This window comes from Hydractinia symbiolongicarpus, chromosome 15 (assembly GCF_029227915.1).
Source record: "Hydractinia symbiolongicarpus strain clone_291-10 chromosome 15, HSymV2.1, whole genome shotgun sequence".
NCBI classification, from domain to species: Eukaryota; Metazoa; Cnidaria; class Hydrozoa; order Anthoathecata; family Hydractiniidae; genus Hydractinia; species Hydractinia symbiolongicarpus.
The window spans coordinates 8,450,614-8,468,649 of record NC_079889.1 but is presented as its reverse complement, the minus strand read 5'-3'; the positions used below and the strand labels follow the sequence as shown (position 1 = coordinate 8,468,649).

General features: G+C 33.5%; 3 protein-coding genes across 5 annotated transcripts in view; all 3 read right to left on the bottom strand.

The window, feature by feature from the left end:
* The window catches only part of LOC130629156 (phosphatidate cytidylyltransferase 2-like), a 48,754-nt gene extending 31,631 nt beyond the window's left edge, over positions 1-17,123 (bottom strand). Inside the window, exon 1 of the mRNA XM_057442275.1 lies at positions 17,120-17,123. The gene's annotated coding sequence lies outside the window, so the exon portion shown is untranslated. The remainder of the gene's footprint in view (positions 1-17,119) is intronic.
* On the bottom strand, positions 350-2,409 carry LOC130629158 (uncharacterized). 2 transcript variants are annotated; one of them, XM_057442278.1, is made up of 2 exons: positions 2,081-2,409; positions 350-663 (listed from the first exon to the last, which is right to left on the bottom strand). In XM_057442278.1, the coding sequence occupies exons 1-2, from the start codon at positions 2,127-2,129 to the stop codon at positions 461-463; spliced, it is 252 nt and encodes an 83-aa protein (XP_057298261.1). In that variant the 5' UTR covers positions 2,130-2,409; the 3' UTR covers positions 350-460. The 2 variants fall into 2 exon arrangements, with proteins under 2 accessions (XP_057298261.1, XP_057298260.1); XM_057442277.1 differs by having other exon boundaries at positions 2,085-2,324.
* LOC130629154 (uncharacterized) lies at positions 5,204-18,036 on the bottom strand. 2 transcript variants are annotated; one of them, XM_057442271.1, is made up of 2 exons: positions 17,758-18,036; positions 5,204-9,643 (listed from the first exon to the last, which is right to left on the bottom strand). In XM_057442271.1, exon 2 carries the CDS (start codon positions 9,629-9,631, stop codon positions 6,737-6,739), a length of 2,895 nt encoding a protein of 964 aa, XP_057298254.1. In that variant the 5' UTR covers positions 9,632-9,643; positions 17,758-18,036; the 3' UTR covers positions 5,204-6,736. The 2 variants fall into 2 exon arrangements, with proteins under 2 accessions (XP_057298254.1, XP_057298255.1); XM_057442272.1 differs by lacking the exon at positions 17,758-18,036 and adding an exon at positions 10,305-10,554.

Sequence of the window (18,036 nt, the reverse complement as noted above, 5' to 3'; positions counted from 1 at the left end):
TTTCGTGGTTTAAACGACAGTGTTAAATGCACTAGGATCACAATCGCAGGATCCTCATTAATAACAACCAATAGATGCTGCATTTCCAAATGAGATGAAGCTTATGTTTATTAAAAGCGCCGATATCATATTTTTAAGCAATGGCATTGAACGAAATCGTAGTGCGAGCTGATACAGCATCCTGGCTTGTCGTTCTCGACACTGGAAATTTGGCAAAATGTAGTACAAACAGCTCAAGTATGTTTCTCAAGTATGTATGTAATTTTTTTCTAAATATTGTTTTCCCAATCCCCATTGCAATAACTAAAAGAACAACAGGAAAATCTTTTATGCTAGAAATTCACACCTATTGTAATGTCACAGCAGGCAGCATCTTTCGATAATAAGTTAATATAAAAAAATAATATATATTAGATAAAGATACACCAAAAAAAGTTCAATTCAATCTAATATTTCAATATTAAACTTTCTCAGGGTCATTGAAAGGAAACACTGGTATATAAGGACAATATTCTGTTAGTTCGTGTAACGTACAAGCCTTCGTGACACAGCATTCATCCATGATATTCAAATCTCTTTTTTGCGAATGTTTTGTCGTCCTCAAGAATGTGTTGGCGTATCTTTTAGTGATAAAATGTGTATGATTGGGCTTGTCTCGTGGAACTAAAAGAGAAAGTACAAATTTTATTAAAAATTAAAAAAAGAATGCTTTAAAACATATAGTAAAACCTTCTAAATCAAATGTTTTGAACTCAAAGTGTTAATGACGTTATCAAAAAACCCTGTTAAACAAAGTAAAACTGGATATCTCCTTAACTATTCGTTGAAAGCACATAATTGTATATAATTTCTACGATCAGAATTTCAAAGTCTACACCACGTGACAACAGTTAAGCACATTTTCAAGGACATTATGTAGGGTAATGATCATTAAATTTTTAAAATCTTCATCTATAACCAGAGAATCTGATAGCAATTAGCCAATAATATAAGCAGTTTTAACGGTCTAGTATAGGATGCTCATTTTCGTGAATTTAAAAGTTCATTTTCAGACCTATGCAAAAACACACCGAAATTTACTGTTGTTTTTATCACAACACGGTTTGTTGTTAATTTCATCAAAAAGGCGGGAATAGTTGGAATTAAACTTTATAATGTAGACAAAAACAATAACAGTGGTAATGGCCAGTGCCTTTGAAGACAAAGAAACTTTTGCATATTTATCAAAGAAAGACACAAATCGCTATAGTTTGCTCTCTTCTTGCAGCACAAAAGTCCATCTACAACGAAATCACCATCATCAATTTAGTTGTTTTTCGTGGTAGGTAGTCATATTCCTTATCGAAAAAAAGGCGATAAAATTCAACAAATTGGGCTCGGTGGCTAATATTATGTCACGGTCAAATTCATATGTATTTTCTAAAGTTTTTTTACCACAAAAAATCAAAAAACGAGGAAATCTCAAAAGGAAAGATTTTCCGTTGATTTTTGACTTTTGTGAATGATTTTTTACGCGACATTCGCCTTTAAAATTACAATTCGTAAAAGTTTATGTGGCAAGATTTCGTGATTTTTTGACCTCGCGAAACTTTCCGCCCTTAACGTGGTCGATATAAATTTTGGCATATTGCTACTTTCTTTGTCTCCTGTCTTAATTGGTTAACATCAATGTAAAATGACTGTTAGGTACGACCTTATAGGACTGTATACACCCTCTGGAGAGATGTAATGTTTTTACGCAAAGGTCGTTTCTTGTTTTTTATACAATAGTTATACAATACAATAGTTCTATCGCTTATCGGCGAGAATGATCCAAAACATCGCACTGCTATATGTTGTTTCGGAAAAGACATTTGACACAATCCAATTGGAAAAGATATGTTGATGAGTGAGGCAAATGTGTTTTGGGGACGGATGTAAAGTTTTTAATTTTAGGGGGAAATTTGAAGTCAACATTCCTGGCAAGCGGATTACTTATAAAAAACGTGTACTCCCACGCTGTATTGTTCTTTATAAAGTTATTGATTCTGTAACAAAAGTAAATAAATAAATAAGAAAATAAGCATTAATTTATAGCTACCCACTCTTGTCTCGTTTCCATCTTGGTGATACATATTTACATATATCATTTAACATGTACATGAATGATCGAGGCTTGCATAAATTATATACATTAACCACTCGCTGTTGATTGGTCAATCCCACATGCACGAAAATTGATATTGCGACTAGAAGTATTTTATACATTTCTTTTGTGTCTTTGATGAAAAAAAAATGAAAAAAAGATAAAAATAATTATTAGTAATTAAAAAAATGAAGAAAATTTCGGAAAGTTCCATGGCCAAATACAATAATTACAAAATTTTTGAGCGGTTTAATATTTCTTATAAATACAACTTCTATATTAAAATACCCGTATACGTCTGTCCGTCACGCAAAATGGTAGCTTAGCTGCGCAAGTAGCGACACGCACGGAATGCGGTATAAAAAGAACGGGCGAACCCGTGGATTTTTCCACGGGCTAACGACTACTTCTTTAAGTTAGACAAGAAATGAGTACAAACAACTTATTTTTCTACATTGGATAAATTTAATTCTAAAGAAGCCTTTAGAATGACATAAAAAATCATCAAGGGTTAGTTTCAAAGCCTTTTAAATAATAGAAATCCTTCCATCTTTCGTCAAAGGAATCCGTAGTGGAATCCATAATCGAGATTTTAGCACCTATTTTTACTCAGGAGTAGACCAACAATATATAAAACAATATATTAATATAAACCCTTTGCTGTATGAAATTTTATCTCTTATATCAATGGCTATTCTTGGTTATTGTGTCCACTTTCTCCTCCTTTTTCAATATTTCGGAGTCTTGGTAAAATCGTTCTTGTTTTCTTTTTTTTCTCTATCCATAGAACAATTGCCCCTAGCATGCGACAGAAGTATGAACTACTTCTAAACCTTACACTCTGAGATAGAGTATTTTAACTCGAAGGGAGCTTTCGTTTTAAAATCTGCGAAGAGATTCTCTACCCATAATATATACGTCTTGTATATGGAAAGCATTGAGTTTAACAAAGATAATTCTTAAGCCTTACACCATTATTTTAAAAATCTGTCTTAATATTTGACAAGTTAAAAAAAGAAGAAGAAGAAGAAGAAGAAGAAGAAGAAGAAGAAGAAGAAGAAGAAGAAGAAGAAGAAGAAGAAGAAGAAGAAGAAGAAGAAGAAGTAGAAGAAGAAGAAGAAGAAGAAGAAGAAGAAGAAGAAGAAGAAGAAGAAGAAGAAGAAGAATATATAATATACTACAATATAGGATGCACAAAACAATATTACACCCAAATTGAAGAAAATACGAAATAACAATAAATATACAACCAGTACGCGATGGATAACGTCTTTTCTTAAATAAAAATAAAATCTAACGCATGTATATTTACCATCTTCTTGTCTTCTTCTCCTTCTTTACATTACTCACAATCTCTTTATAAGCTTTCTTTTGTTCCCATCATTAATCTAATCCGCGATCTCTTTAAGTTTATTTTGATAGAGGTTATAGACGTTGAAAGAAACACAAATATTAGATAATATCTTTAATAATTGTCTCCAATTGGGAGCTTTGCTCTTCCTGTAGGTGTGATTTTCTAATATCAATATATACCAGGCGCCATTTTGTAAGTTTGTTGTATCGAAGATAAGACAACAGAGATAAAACGCGTCCGAAACAATGATGATAAATTTATTTTTCAAAAATAAAATTATCTACCCAAAGTAGAGGTTTTACTGTCACGAATATTAACCCTATTTTTAAAACGGCCCCTTTTTCAGTTAACAAAAAATCAACTTCTCCAAATTTGACCCGCGATTGGAGGCCTAACACAACACCTAGATGGTTCATGCTTGGTACTGTTAGGTAGTTTAATCCACCCTCTTCCTAAAACCTGGTCATTTCAAGATAATCTAGTCCCGTAATTATAGCTGTCCAGCGGTGGGGTTTTTTTTTTGCCCGGATATTTTCGGGAATTGTCCTTTAACCCTATTCAGTCCAGGGTGGGAGGGGCGGATTTCTTTAGACAGAATGTATAAATCGCTCTACAAAGTAATTGAATAATATGTTCCCACCCGGACCGAACAGGGTAACGGTTAATAAGAATAACAAAAATATGGAATTATCGCTTTTGCGCACCTTCTCATAATTGCTTCTAAGGCGCTGCGTCTGGCTTAGGAAGCACGCTAAATCAAATAATATAACACCATTAGAAACATCGCCGTATGCAAAGAAAAAATACTTCTTTAACTTATCAATGAAATGATATTATACCAAACATATATATGTAGCTGCTAAATTTCCATCTTTCCACCAATAATTTTCACCTACACAACGTTTCACCAAAAATTTTACCTACAAATCTTTTTACAAGCACACGTAATTCAAAATACATGAAAACAAAAGAACGTCTGCCAAAACAAAAACGCGGAGATCATGATAACTATCAACATAAATAATGTAAGTATAATGTTACGGAGGTAACCATTTCTTATTGATGTCGTGAACGATAACGTCATTTTTTAACGAGAAGGAATATTGATTTTTTAGGAAACTTCTTCTATTTTTAAAAGTTGTGTTCTAGTTCGCACTCAGATGTATATCTAGCAAGGTAAGCAGCATACACAGTTGCTATTTATATATCATAATAATATCAATAAAAAATAACAACAGAAAATAAACCTTGAAACATGGTTGCGCTATCTTTTTAATTTTCTTATAGCCTGGAAATCTTAATGCCTGGAAATGTTAGACATATGAATATATTTAAAATATACAATGTTAACCAATCTTTTTAGTCACGACATTCAACGATACTATTGTATCCTGCATGACTTATAGTCAACCCATGTTAAGTATTATAGTAATACTAGTCCGTGGGCCGTGGCTAATCCATGGATTCGGCCGTTTTTGTTTTTTTTGTGCTGCATTTTGTGTGCCTGCTACTTGAGGTATCACTTTGCGCAGAGACTACGCAGAGACTGTGCAGAGAATACGGCTATTATTATAGAGACTAGTCGTTGCCCGTGGAAAAATCCACGGGATCGCCCGTCCTTTATATTAACTCGCCGCAACAAAGTGGATAAAAATGTATCGCATTTAATATTCGTGTTTTCGTAACATCATTTTCTAACTCAGGTGTTTTTGGCAAAAATTTTCGCGGCAAATAAACCTAGATTTTATCCGCGAAAATGTCTTCTCCTTAGCCTTAAATTGAAATATCACCCACATCATAATTTAAAACACTTTAAAACAGTAAATACTGGTGCAGTCCAACTACAGCGTGTTTTTTCCAAGGTATCCAATTAAAGAAAAAATGAACGACAATCAGTTGAAGTTTTAACGTCCACACAAAACTCAAAGTAAGCGTTTAGGAAGAAGCTTGTTCCAACTTTTGTTTTAAACATAAACTTTGGTTCGAAGCAACAGTAATAGCAAATTAAAAGTTTTCTTTGCGGGATTTTTTTACCATATTAGGTAAAACGTTAACCATCCAAATATCTATACACGAAACAAAACAAACTGAGCACAAAGTAAAAAAAGGATTCCATTCCATTGCCTCGACTGCAAATCACATTCTATGCAAGAAAAAGATATAATAGCGCTCTAACAGATCTGTCATAGAAGCAAGTCGTTGCAGCACTAAGAGGAGCTGCAACATCACATTTAAAGCGCAGTACGGTAAGGATATTACAAGCAACCACCCGATGAAAGGCTTAAACCTCTCACAGCTACATCACTGTCATCCCAGCTGTAGCTATGCATGTTTTTATAACACGTGTTTGTTTGCATTGTTTCTACTATTACTATTACTACAGAAGGTTTGATGTCCAATTTTAACTATTAATTGTCTAAAGCAGTCCCTTACATTGCTGGACACCAGTATGAGCATTTCAACGTCGGACGCTTGTAAAAAACGTTTAGTTATATTTGTTTATATCTATAGTGTTCGGCGTTTATTTTTTTTTATTTTAAACCAATTTATACAGTTTTTTCTCGGTACAAACTAACGGATAGCTACCGAATATTTTCAATAATAAATACAATGTTCTCTAAACTGAACACATAAGTTTAATACTTTATGTGCATATAAATATTTCAAAGAAGTTAAGAATTACATTTTTTATTTTTTATTTCCTATTTTTTAATAAGATCAGAATTTTTTTGTGAAAAAAATGCAGAAAAACAAGAAAAATCATTTTCGCGTTGATGTGAAAATAAAGTTTCCTATTTCCACCGTAAAATAACAGATTAGAAATCAGTCAAAAACATCGTTTCAGTAAAAAAAAATTACTACAAAATTTTTACAAAACAGAGAAATAAATTCGTGATTTCAAGGCTCAAAATTTCGCAAAATTTTCTTGACTTGAAGTAAACTTCCAACTTTGTACTAATCGTATTTGCTTCACTCCGTCAAAATAAAGAAAATAAAGGAAACGCTCCCTCCAACTTGTGTTGGCACAAATTTTGTTGCGATGTTTAAACGAGATAACACTATAAGCTTATTTTTCTTACATAAAAATATAAATAATAATCTAAGGTTTTATCAATAAATATACTTCGACAAAATATTCACAGTGTTGTGGACTAAAATTACTTATAAATCACACACAAAACAAAGCCGAAGTAGTGCATTTTAAGATCAAAAAACATTTAGCCTAAAGTTAAAACAATTATCGTATTGTTGTCTAATTATTGTTGCTCTAACCAATTTAAAAATTCTCTGGTCTTCTTCGTACTTGGGTGATGTGACCCTAAAGTCTTTTCTTGTCCTTTAAAAACATTACTTAGTGTCATCAAGGCATTTTCTGCGTCGCCTAACTTGGAATAACAAAGTCCAACATAGAACTGTGTTTCCAAAACGTCCGGATGTAGCTCGTCTAGTGCTGCCTTCTGACTTGCCTCGATAACTAATAACTCGTTTTTTGCTCTCTCGATTTGCATTTCTTCCATAAGGCAACGTGCAAATTGAAATTTGGATAGCAAAACATATTCATGAACTTCACCAATCAGGTCGCTTCTTTTGTCAATATTCTTCACGATAAGCGCCTTTGCAGCATCAATGTCTTTTTTGTCGATCAAACCAATCACTTTGAAATATTCGGCGGATAAATATTCTGCATTGTACTCATCAAATTGCTCGAGAAGTCCCGTCAAAACATCATCTAGCATTTCCAAAGCTTCATCGGTTTTGTTTAGGTACAACAAACACTTCGCAATACTTCGTTTTGCAATGTAAACTTTTTCATGACTTTCGTCGTTGTAAAAATTCAAATAACGATGCTTTACTTCTTCAAATATTTCTTTAGCTTCCTCGTATTTTCCCAGTCGAAAATAGCAATTAGCTATACTGTATTGACTTGAGCAAAGTCGTCTAGAGTTATCTCTGGGACATCTAGATAAAACATCCCCTTTGCATTTCTCTATTAGCTTTAAAGCTTCTGTAAAATTACCTTGTATAAACAACAAACTTCCTTGCAGATCGTTAAAGATTATCTGTAGTTTCCGGTCTAGTTTTTTAAATAATTTTCTTATAGTTGCAACCTCGATTTCGGCATGCTTGTATAGTCCGCAATTAAGTAAACAAGAAAGCTTATTGATTTTCGCTCCTAAAGTAAACACATGGTTCTTCCCTATAGCTTTTTTGTATCCCTTCTCCACTGTATAAAAGATCTCCAATGCATCTCTTTTTCTTCCAAACTTTTCCAGTAACATCGCTCTGCAATTTTGAAGGTTTAATAATTTTCGATTTTCGGGTCCGTATTTTTTGCTATACTCTTCGAACATGTTCAGAAAGACATTATAACCAGTGTTATATTGGCACATATCTTCGTAATAATCGCACATGGGTGTGACTAGGTTTTTATCTAGTATATAATCCGCTACAAAGTTTTCTTCTTTACAATGTTTAAACAGGCTAACTAGATGTGTCACCCATAACGAATCAATTTCTTTATCGTCCTCTGTATTGACGTCAACACGATCCACATACCCTTTAATGACACCAAGTAAAATTCCAGGATAAGTTTTTGACGGAAAAATCGCATGTGATATCTTTTCTTGCCAGCTCAAAACTCGAGAAGTTATTTCATATCTTATTACACATTGAATTAAACTGTGGACGTAGATGTCATTCCCTTGAAAACGAATCAACGAATATTCAGCTAAAACATCCAATGCGCTAGTGAAGGCAAATTCGTCTGATAAGAAATTTTGCAGAAACTTTCTTGTAATATTTTTGCCATCCATGTATGACATGAGATTTAAAAGTTCAATTGCGTCTTCATCACCACTTTCAAAAAGTTTGTTTTTAGCAAGATCGAATGTTCTGATGCAATTCTTTGAGTAATTTTCCAAATTTATTTCTCTGTTAAGTAGTTTAACTTTGCAAGTTTGCAACATTTTGTTATACTCTTCAACTGAAACATGTTTTTTAATGAAAGATACAGCTTGCTGTAAAGCTAATGGTAGATTCCCAAGTTCCTTGCAGAGAAGCTGAACCTCATCTCTGCTTGATACATCCAAACCTAAGGAGTTTTCAACAAATCCTTTCGCTTCGTTGTCTGTGAACACATCTAAAGGAATCACAACAAACTGACTACCCCACTCAATGCTTTGACTGGTTATCAACAACTTTGGTTGCTGCACGCCCGGTGGCAGTTTGGGCAAATATTCAGTCACCAGTTTTATATCGTTTGCATCGTCAAAAACAAACAAGCAAGATGTACCAGCGAAAAATCTGTAGACTTTTAAGACTTTACTTTTAGCATCAAGTTCTTCTTCTGTACCCTTTGAATTAGTCAAATTTAAGAAGTTGGCTACAGAATTAAATGACTTTTCAAGATTGCTACGTGTATCACTATTAATCCAAATAACATTACCAGTATAGTGAGTGACAAACTGGTTACTATACTTAATGACCAATTGTGTTTTGCCAACTCCACCATGCCCTACAATGACACACCCTCTTGATGCATCATTTACCATTGCAACATGGATATCATTTATTTCACGATCCCTGCCATGAAACTCTTTAAGAGTTGGCTGGATATCATGCCAAACTCCTTTATGTTTATCCTTCAAATTTGCTAATTGTTTATGCGCAAAAGCATCTAATGTTTGACGGTAAAGCCTTTGAATTACATTGATATCAGCCCCTAGTTTTACCAACGCTTTAGTCAGGTCTCCCCATTGCTGGCAGAAGTCCGGTGTGCTAATTGAATAAATGCCTGCGTGCGCTTTTTTATTTCGATTTATACGAACACAATCAATGACATCCAAATCAGCCTGGCAAGGATTTGGAGTACACTTCGAAGTTCGAAGTAAAAGAGAAGTCAAGGTTATATCAATCTGATCGATTACTGTCTTCTTATTCTTTGGGAAAAGCTTTTGTCTTTGGGCTGGATGTAATTTGAGTTCATTTTTAACTGATTGAAGTTCCTTGTAAAACTCAGTTGGATTGTTTACTTTAAAATATCGCCCCAAATAGTCGTGCAAAGTTTTTGTGCTTAAATCGAGGAGAAGAAAAAACCGTAAAAAGTTTTCTTGTTCTTCTGAGACAACGTCATCGGTGGGGATGCTACTCATTTAGGTGATTTCCTATGAAAATAAAAATAAAAAGAATAAAAAAGAATGAAAAAAAGAATATGACTTTATGGAAATTCCCTACAACAAACTTAAATTCCTAGTTAACACTAACAAGGATGTTCTATTCTCGATAAAACAGGTAGTGTCGAAAAATTACTGAAAATAAAGTTTGCCTCGAATAATTTTAATAAAACAAAAATGTATTATTTATGAAATGATATTTCAATAATGATAAAAACAAACTTGAAATCCCTTTTCCGCCCGGGCTGGATAACTTATATGCCGGATGCCGGAGAGATACTCAGTCCGGACTGATTTAATTAAGAAATTATAGGGGTGCAAGTAATTCTCCTTTACTTTACTTTATTTGTGTTTGCAAACCAAATAAAATAGCAAATGCGATATAATTTTATCGACTTCATTAAGATGGGCAAATTCCTATGGGAGATCGACCTCGTTCCTAGTACCTGCTTTTTTATATATGGTGACTGCTTGAAGAACTGAAGTAGTGCAAGTGATTTTGATTTGATAACGTGACAACACAAAGTTTTAGACAATCAGTATTCTTTTGTGCTTAATTGTGGGGGGGGGTCATATTGCACTTTTTCGAATTTTTCACCCCTAAAAAAATGACCCCCCCCCTATTTTAACGAAATTTGAAAATAAGACCCACCTGCTCATTTTATTATCACCCCCACCATAATAAGTTTTTTGGATATCACAAAGCAGCATCTTTTCTTATAATCTAAACACAACTCTCTTTTGGAACAAATCTCAAGAACAAATACTATTTACAGTTTAAAAATAACAAATATCAACAAAATGTCAGCACAGTTTATTCCTTAAACATGTCAAAATCATTGTTATCTTTATTTTTAGTTGTTTCACTAGTCTTATTTTATTTATAGTTAGTCGTTTTATCCACCTTCCCCCTATTTTACAGCAAAATTTCATAATACCTCCTCAGGTCATTATATTATGCCCCCCCCCACTTTTCCCCGGAGTACCCACCCCCTTCTTATTCGACCCAGCCCCTTCTGATTCGACCCAGCCCCTTCTGATTCGACCCCCCCCCCCCTCCAATTAAGCACAAAAGAGTAGTATCTTATAAAATTTCTCAACATTATTTTAACTTTTAAATTTATAAATCTGCACTCTCCAGGTAATATTTGTGATATTTTTAAATTGGTCTGCCATTCATCTAATCATTCAACAAGAAGTAAATACAATAAACTTCTAGCTAGACTTTCTGTTAGGACTACCTCATTTAGTCTCAAATCTATACATTACCAATCTATTATTTGGAACAATAAGTAGTAAGTAGTCATTTATTCGGAATAAGAAATTTACAAGACTTCATTTATAAGGATAACAGCAAAAATAAAATACAATATAAATATAAAAATAATGAAATTCACACAACTATAAAAAATATCCAGGAGACCACACTATAGCAAAGCTAGAAAAATGTGAGGCCACCTTTCATTAAAGAACTATGATCAGTGACAATTTAGGGGTATATGAAATGGGGTATATATCAATTAAATAACGAGGAATAAATAAATAAATAAATAAATAAATAAATAAATAAATAAATAAATAAATAAATAAATAAATAAATAAATAAATAAATAAATAAATAAATAAATAAATAAATAAATAAATAAATAAATAAATAAACAAATAAACAAACAAACAAATAAACAAACAAAAAAACAAACAAACAAACAAACAAACAAACAAATAAATAAATAAATCTGAACAAGAAGATCCAGCTCTTTCATCTGCATCGGGACTTAAAGAGCTAATCTCACTGGTCTTCTGTAGTTGATGTGGTCCAATCTCAATAATCATAATGTTGAATTATCACAAAAAGGCCAAATCCAACATTGGCCCTTTTTTCAAAATTTGTTAATGTTTCACATAATGGCCAATCTCTACTTTGGCCTTTTTGTCAAAATGCTTTCTTTACTTTGTCACCAGGTTATAACCCTAATGCTGAGATTGGCCTGACATTGATGTTCTATCTTTTTCAGATTTAAAGAAGTCACCATTCTATACAAAGTCACATATGATCAAGCCACACCGTTCAAAAAAATGAAGGTTATTTGAAGTATGCGCCAGAATGTAGGTTCAGAGGACTCAGGTTACACTTAATCAAAAGCTCACACTAGCAAACTTCTAATATCTAAAGCCAAGCATGAAGATCTTTTGAAACTTTGCAATGACCTAACCATCCCAACCCCCCACCATCAATTTTATAAAGATATGCTAAGTCCAGACCAAGAGGTCGAGGAGAGTTTCTCTTCTGAGAGTGAGGTAGAGGAAGAAGAAGAAGAAGAAAACGAGTGACATTCATTAGGACATTTACTTTTCCAGTTTAGTTTATCAAAGACCTTGTAATTTTCGTTTTTTTGGTTAATTATCTCGTTTAAAGTATTAAGAACTGCTTTTTGATTTATAGTTCCTTTATTGGACCTTTTTAAGTATATATTTTGACAACTTTTAGGCAAACATACTTCTATGCAAAAAGGCAAACCTCAAAGAATTTTCTATAGTGAAACATGAAAAAAGGGCCAATCTCTTAACTAGGACCCATTCCTCCATATCCATCATGAAGAATACAACTAGACAATAGGCAAAAGAAAGTTTAAACTGTCACCCTCATAATTCATTTAAATGGTAACTGGTGCATTTGCGAGACAAAAGAAATTAAAAAAAAACTTTTAAAAAAAACTTGTTTTGCTATTTCCCGAAATGCTGATTTTCAGATTGACCCTTTTGTCATATCAACAACACTTATAAGACCATTACTATATCCACAAGTAACGTAGTTAACAGAAAAAATCAATACCAAGTTTTAATGACAGAGAATGGAAGTGTGTTTAAAGTAATTTTTTTTTAAGAAATAGGACATTATGAAGGTGGACATAATCAGGAAATTTTAAAGATTTTAAGTTTGGAGAAAAGTGGATTAGCATGAAAAGAAGTATTAATGTTAAGGAATTTAATTGAATTTTTTGATGACTGATTAACACCCAGAATATTATTGATACCTTTCCAAATAAGCTTAGAGTTATTTAAATTAATGGAAAAATAAGATTTATAATAACTGTCTTTACTTTGTCTGCAGAGAAGTGTAATTAGGTTACGATACTGCTTATAGTGGTTTAAAAGATAAGAGCTTTGCCTTTGACTGTTGGAATTTCGATAAAACATGATTCAAGTTTTCTTAAAGGTAACATATTTTATTTGCATCAAGCCTTTTAACGAAAGGGATGTTATCTACAATAGAAAGAAGAGGCTCCCCACAGCTAGATTCTAATGGAGTGTGGCAGTAATTATAGGATTTAAGACAAAAATCACCAGAGATGATACTAGAGGGAATTTTTGTTTTAGTCAGTGCAATAATGTCAAAATTATGCCCAAGGTCATTAAGGAGAACATTAAACTCATCAAAATGACATGGTAATGAAGCTGTATTTATGTAGGTGAAAGAAAGAAAAAGAAGATTTTGTAAAATTAAAAGAGGTTGAATTAAAGTCAGTTATATCATAATACCTACAATTGAGAGAGTTAGAATCATGAGAACTATGGAGTTTGCAAAAAGAGAATTTAAGAATTGGGCATTACCTGGGATGCCAATATCTTCACTATATACTAGAGTTTGAAATTGGATGTCCTGAAGTGTCAATGAGTCTGATCTATGTTATGAGGAAATATAGAACCAGTACATTTATAACAAAAACCATGGATCAGAAGAATGTTTAAGAGACTCATATACAGTAGGGAAAGCTTGATTGCATTAATATGTACCCACTGGTCACATATGTCACAACACAGGAAACGATGGTGGTTAGCCACCAATTACAACATATATTACACATAAAACTGTATACAGATTTTGATAGCACAGCTATAAAAAACAAACAACACACAATATAAGAAATAAAAAGAGCTACCTAGTTGAAAGGTGATAGCTAGCTATTATTTTTAGCTAGTTATCTAGTATAAGAGTGATGGATCTCTAAAATGTCACGGATCGGAGTTCAGTACGTCTGATAAAAGGAGAGAAAAAAGCGAATCATTACACAAAAAAAACACTTAACCCTATTCGGTCCGTGGTTTTTCGAACATACTATGACTGGGGGGCGGATTCCCCCCCCCCCTCAATAACTTTTCATAGGATTGTTCAAGTTGAATCAAACTTGACACACGTATAGTACGTCATAAAATGAACAAAATGGCGGCAATAACTTTTTGCTTGCGTCAGTACATTTTCTGTGACGTCATCAAAAGCTTGAAAATTGTTAAAAATGCCACTATCTGCTTAAAATATAATTACTTTTGTTCTAGAGCGAATTTTTACATTCTGTTTGAAGTTTCTGAAAGCTAAATAAAAGTTATTTAACATATATATCTTCCGGTTTTTACATGGCTCGGATAAAAAATTGCCAAAAATTGCCCGAAAATCCGTTCTTTCTCGATTTGTGGGTAAAATCCGACAAAATCGGTAAATCGGATTAGTCATGTGTCCAAATTATTCACAATGATTCTTCTTGATGAAACAAAGTTGTGTTGGAAGTTTCAAGTTCTAAGGATAATCCTAACAGGAGTTATTATATTTTCCCCATTATAAGGATTTCATAGAGATTGTTAGGGGTAGTTTCGAGTAATGGCCAATATCAAAGACTCTAAAAGGTATGGGACCTAAAAATTTAGCATGCAGGTGTCTAATAGATAAATATTGAAACTGAGTAAGTATCATAGCCATATAACAAAGCAATAAGGAGTTATTTAAAAAAAAAACGTCAGGGCGGGGGCGGAATCCATCCCCCCCCCCCCCCGACCGAATAGGTTTAAAACAGAGCAACTAGTAAAGAACACAAAAGTTTACCAAAAATTATAAGGGCTAGCCATTATAATTCTTTTCCTTAAAAAAGAGAGAATATATACCTCTCTTGCTCCCAACAAAACACCAAGCGTGGAACACTCACCAGCCATATTTAAAACTCATAACAAAAAATGAACCAAATCAGCTCATAATACTTATTATTTTCATCATAAAGATATTTATCGAAATCGAAGATTTTGAATAAAGATCTTAACCTGTTTTTATGAAATAAAGTAATTGGATTTTCATATTTGTTAACACAGACTTTTATCATACCATTAAAAGTCCAAATTTGAATTTTTTTTATTTTTGTACAGTTTAGAAGTCGTGTCAGGATTAACGATTCACTTAGTGATGAATTTAGTGTAAATGTTGGTGTACATCAGGGTTCTGTACTTAGTCCTTTGTTGTTTATTCTAGTCTTAGAAGCGCTGTCGATGGAGTTCAGAACAGGTTGTCCATGGGAGTTATTGTATGCAGATGATTTGGTTATCATAGCAGAGTCGATGGAAGAATTAGTTAAAAGTTTGAGAAGTGGAAGAAAGGACTAGAAGAGAAAGGGCTAAAGGTAAACACAGCAAAGTCTAAAGTCATGATTAGTAGCATTGCAGCCAAGTGTGACCTTGTAGTTGGAAAGTGGCCTTGTGGAGTTTGCAGGAAAGGGGTTGGTAGTAACTCAATTTTTTGTCAGACTTGCAAGCATTGGGTACATAAGAAGTGCAGTAGTATTAGTGAAAGGTTAAGAGCTGACATACAGTTTGTATGCAAGCGTTGCAAAGGTGAGATTATAGAGAATGAAGTATTTCCAGCTTCAATGATATACAACAGTGGCTCGTTAGAGATAGTTGAGAACTTCTGTTACTTAGGTGATATGTTGGGCAGTGAATGGGGTGTTGGAAGAAGTGTTACTTGCAGGATAGGTTCTGCTTGGAAAAAGTTCAGAGAGTTACTTCCTTTGTTGACTAGCAGAGTCCTGTCAATTGAGGTAAAAGGTAGGTTGTATGACGCCTGTGTAAGAAGTGTTATGTTGTACGGGTGAGACATGGGCAGTAAAGCAGGAAGATCTTGACCGTTTAGAAAGGAATGATATGAGAATGGTTAGGTGGATGTGTAACGCTAGTCTGAGAGACAGAAAGAGTTCAAATGAGCTAAGAAGCAGGCTAAGTCTCCCTAGAATTAAAGATGTTATCCAGATAAGAAGATTGTGTTAGATTGCCGCCATATTTGTTTTTGTTTGCTAGACTCTCGGTGCCGTTTAACTAGAACGGCATTAGGACTAAAGATGGTAGAGTTAAAAGTGTAAAAGAAGAAACACGTGTTTGTTGATTTTATATAGAAGAAAAACCATTTTCGTATTTGTTTATTTTATTACCCCCAAGTGGCTGAAATGGCTGAAATGTTCACAGATTGAACTGGCTGGGGCACTTGGAAAGAATGGAGGAGGATAATTGGGTAAGAAAGTGTAGAGACTTGATAGTTACTGGGGCAAAGCCCAGAGGCAGACCGAGAAAGACTTGGCAGGAGGTTATAAGGGCAGACTTGATACAGAGGAAGTTGAGTTTAGATCTAACACAGTCCAGATCAGATTGGAAGAGGGTCATTAATATACCCCGTCCAACCCATGCTAGCATGGAAAACGGACGTTAAGCCGAGAATGATGATGATGATTACAGCAGTACCTCCATATTGATTTGTATGCTGGACATAAGTTTTCGTTAATGTAAAATATGTTCATTTCCAAGATTATGTTACTTTTTGTCAATCTTGACAAGACTGGATCTATTAACCAAACAATCTTCACATTTCCTTCAATTAAAACGAATAATAGTTTTTTTCGAGCCTTTTGATTTTTTACCTTTGGGAAGCCCATGACATACACCAATCTCGTCACTGGTGACCTTGATGCCAATATCGGTGAGAATACCCGCAACAGATTCTTGAAGATTATCCTGAGAAATTTCATCAGGAATCCCGAGATCTCCAAATTATTACGACGACCATATTGGTCTATTTTATTTTGGTTAATCTGTAGATCAATAATTTGGTTTTTCTGGACATCAGTTTTGTTTTTGTAGACATCAATGGTTTTTCTGGACATCAATCAAGCAATATCCAACAACACTTTCACTAATAAGACCTAGCCTCTCTCACTCTAAAACAACTAAAAAAATCTGCAAAACTTATCTTCCGGATTGCTATAACACTAATCTCTCCACTGCATAAAAGATTTTACTATTTTTTTTTTTTTTTTTTTTGTAGTGTCATACTGCTTATTGCAATCGTTTGATCTTATATAGGTGGTCATCACCTACATTAGTATTTATACTATCTGATGGTCTCCCTGTAGGTATTTATTTAATGTAAAATATACAATTATCTCACACAAAAAAAATAAGTACTGATAAAATTCTTAACAAAGTTTATAGCTAACTAAATAAGAATTCAAGAACTTGCCTTTTATATTGTAGGGGAGAAACTCATAAACAACACATCTGTGTATCATAAAACAACTAACTATTCAACATATGACCCTTGTATATATACAACACTCCATCGTAGGTGTTCTCTCCATCGTCATTGTCACGTTACACTCTTAAACTCAGAGTTGTGAAACTAAATTTCTTATTGGTAAGTGTCCACACTTTCTGGGCGCACAATAACAAGAGAAATCTCAGTGATATGTTGACCTTTAACTTTACTGTAACAACCCAGTGCTAAATATGCGTGATTCGATCTAGTGAAACAAGTTACCTGGGGATCCTGGCCTCCCTAATTTGATTGACCCTGTTGCTTATTTGGATTTTATATCAACCTAATGCCATACAATTGTCAAGAAGTAGAAAAAGAGCCCTGGGGATGAGGTTGGGTTTTATATGTCCTTTACCTGAAATGCTACTAGATGCTATATAGATGCTACCGCAAAACGTTTGTGGTATAAAATTTTTAGTAAATCTCTTTATCAAGTTAAGAAATATCTTGGCTGAACCTAAAAAGTTAGGATCTTATAAAACGTGTACTTTTGTTACAAGATTTCTTACAAACAGTGTTAAAGAACTAGAACAAGACTAGGATGTCGATAAAAAATTGTTTTAGCAAATTTTACAGGACTAAAGTTTTAGGCCATGCTTCTCTAGCAAAATACGGCAAATATATATACATGCAATGAAATTAATAAAAACAAATTAAATAATAAATGAAATTACAACTAAAAAAAGTAAAATAAAATTCTTACTCTACATCTCTGCTAGCTATACCACACAAATTTACTTAATACACACAAACAACTTTCTGTTTCTTTCAAGTATTTTTTTCACTGAGATGGGAAAACCCCTTTATTATTTTCTCTCCATCGTTGGTACCCTTGTGAAAATTTGACACCTACGATGAAACTGAGGATAACCTCGTCCCCTAACTTTTTATCGCCGGTCATAATGTAAAAAAACCCTTATAAGGTCAAACTAAAAGCTGATACACGTGATCATGGCTGTAGTATACAGTCGAAAGCTTGTTA

Bases quoted from the DNA above. Each gene is read 5' to 3' on its own strand.
- LOC130629158 (XM_057442277.1), bottom strand. From the start codon at position 2,247: ATGTATAAAATACTTCTAGTCGCAATATCAATTTTCGTGCATGTGGGA. The intron at 664-2,084 runs GTGGGTAGCTAT...TTTCTCTTTTAG, and splicing joins AAGATGGAAACGAGACAAGA to TTCCACGAGACAAGCCCAAT.
- LOC130629154 (XM_057442271.1), bottom strand. From the start codon at position 9,631: ATGAGTAGCATCCCCACCGATGACGTTGTCTCAGAAGAACAAGAAAAC.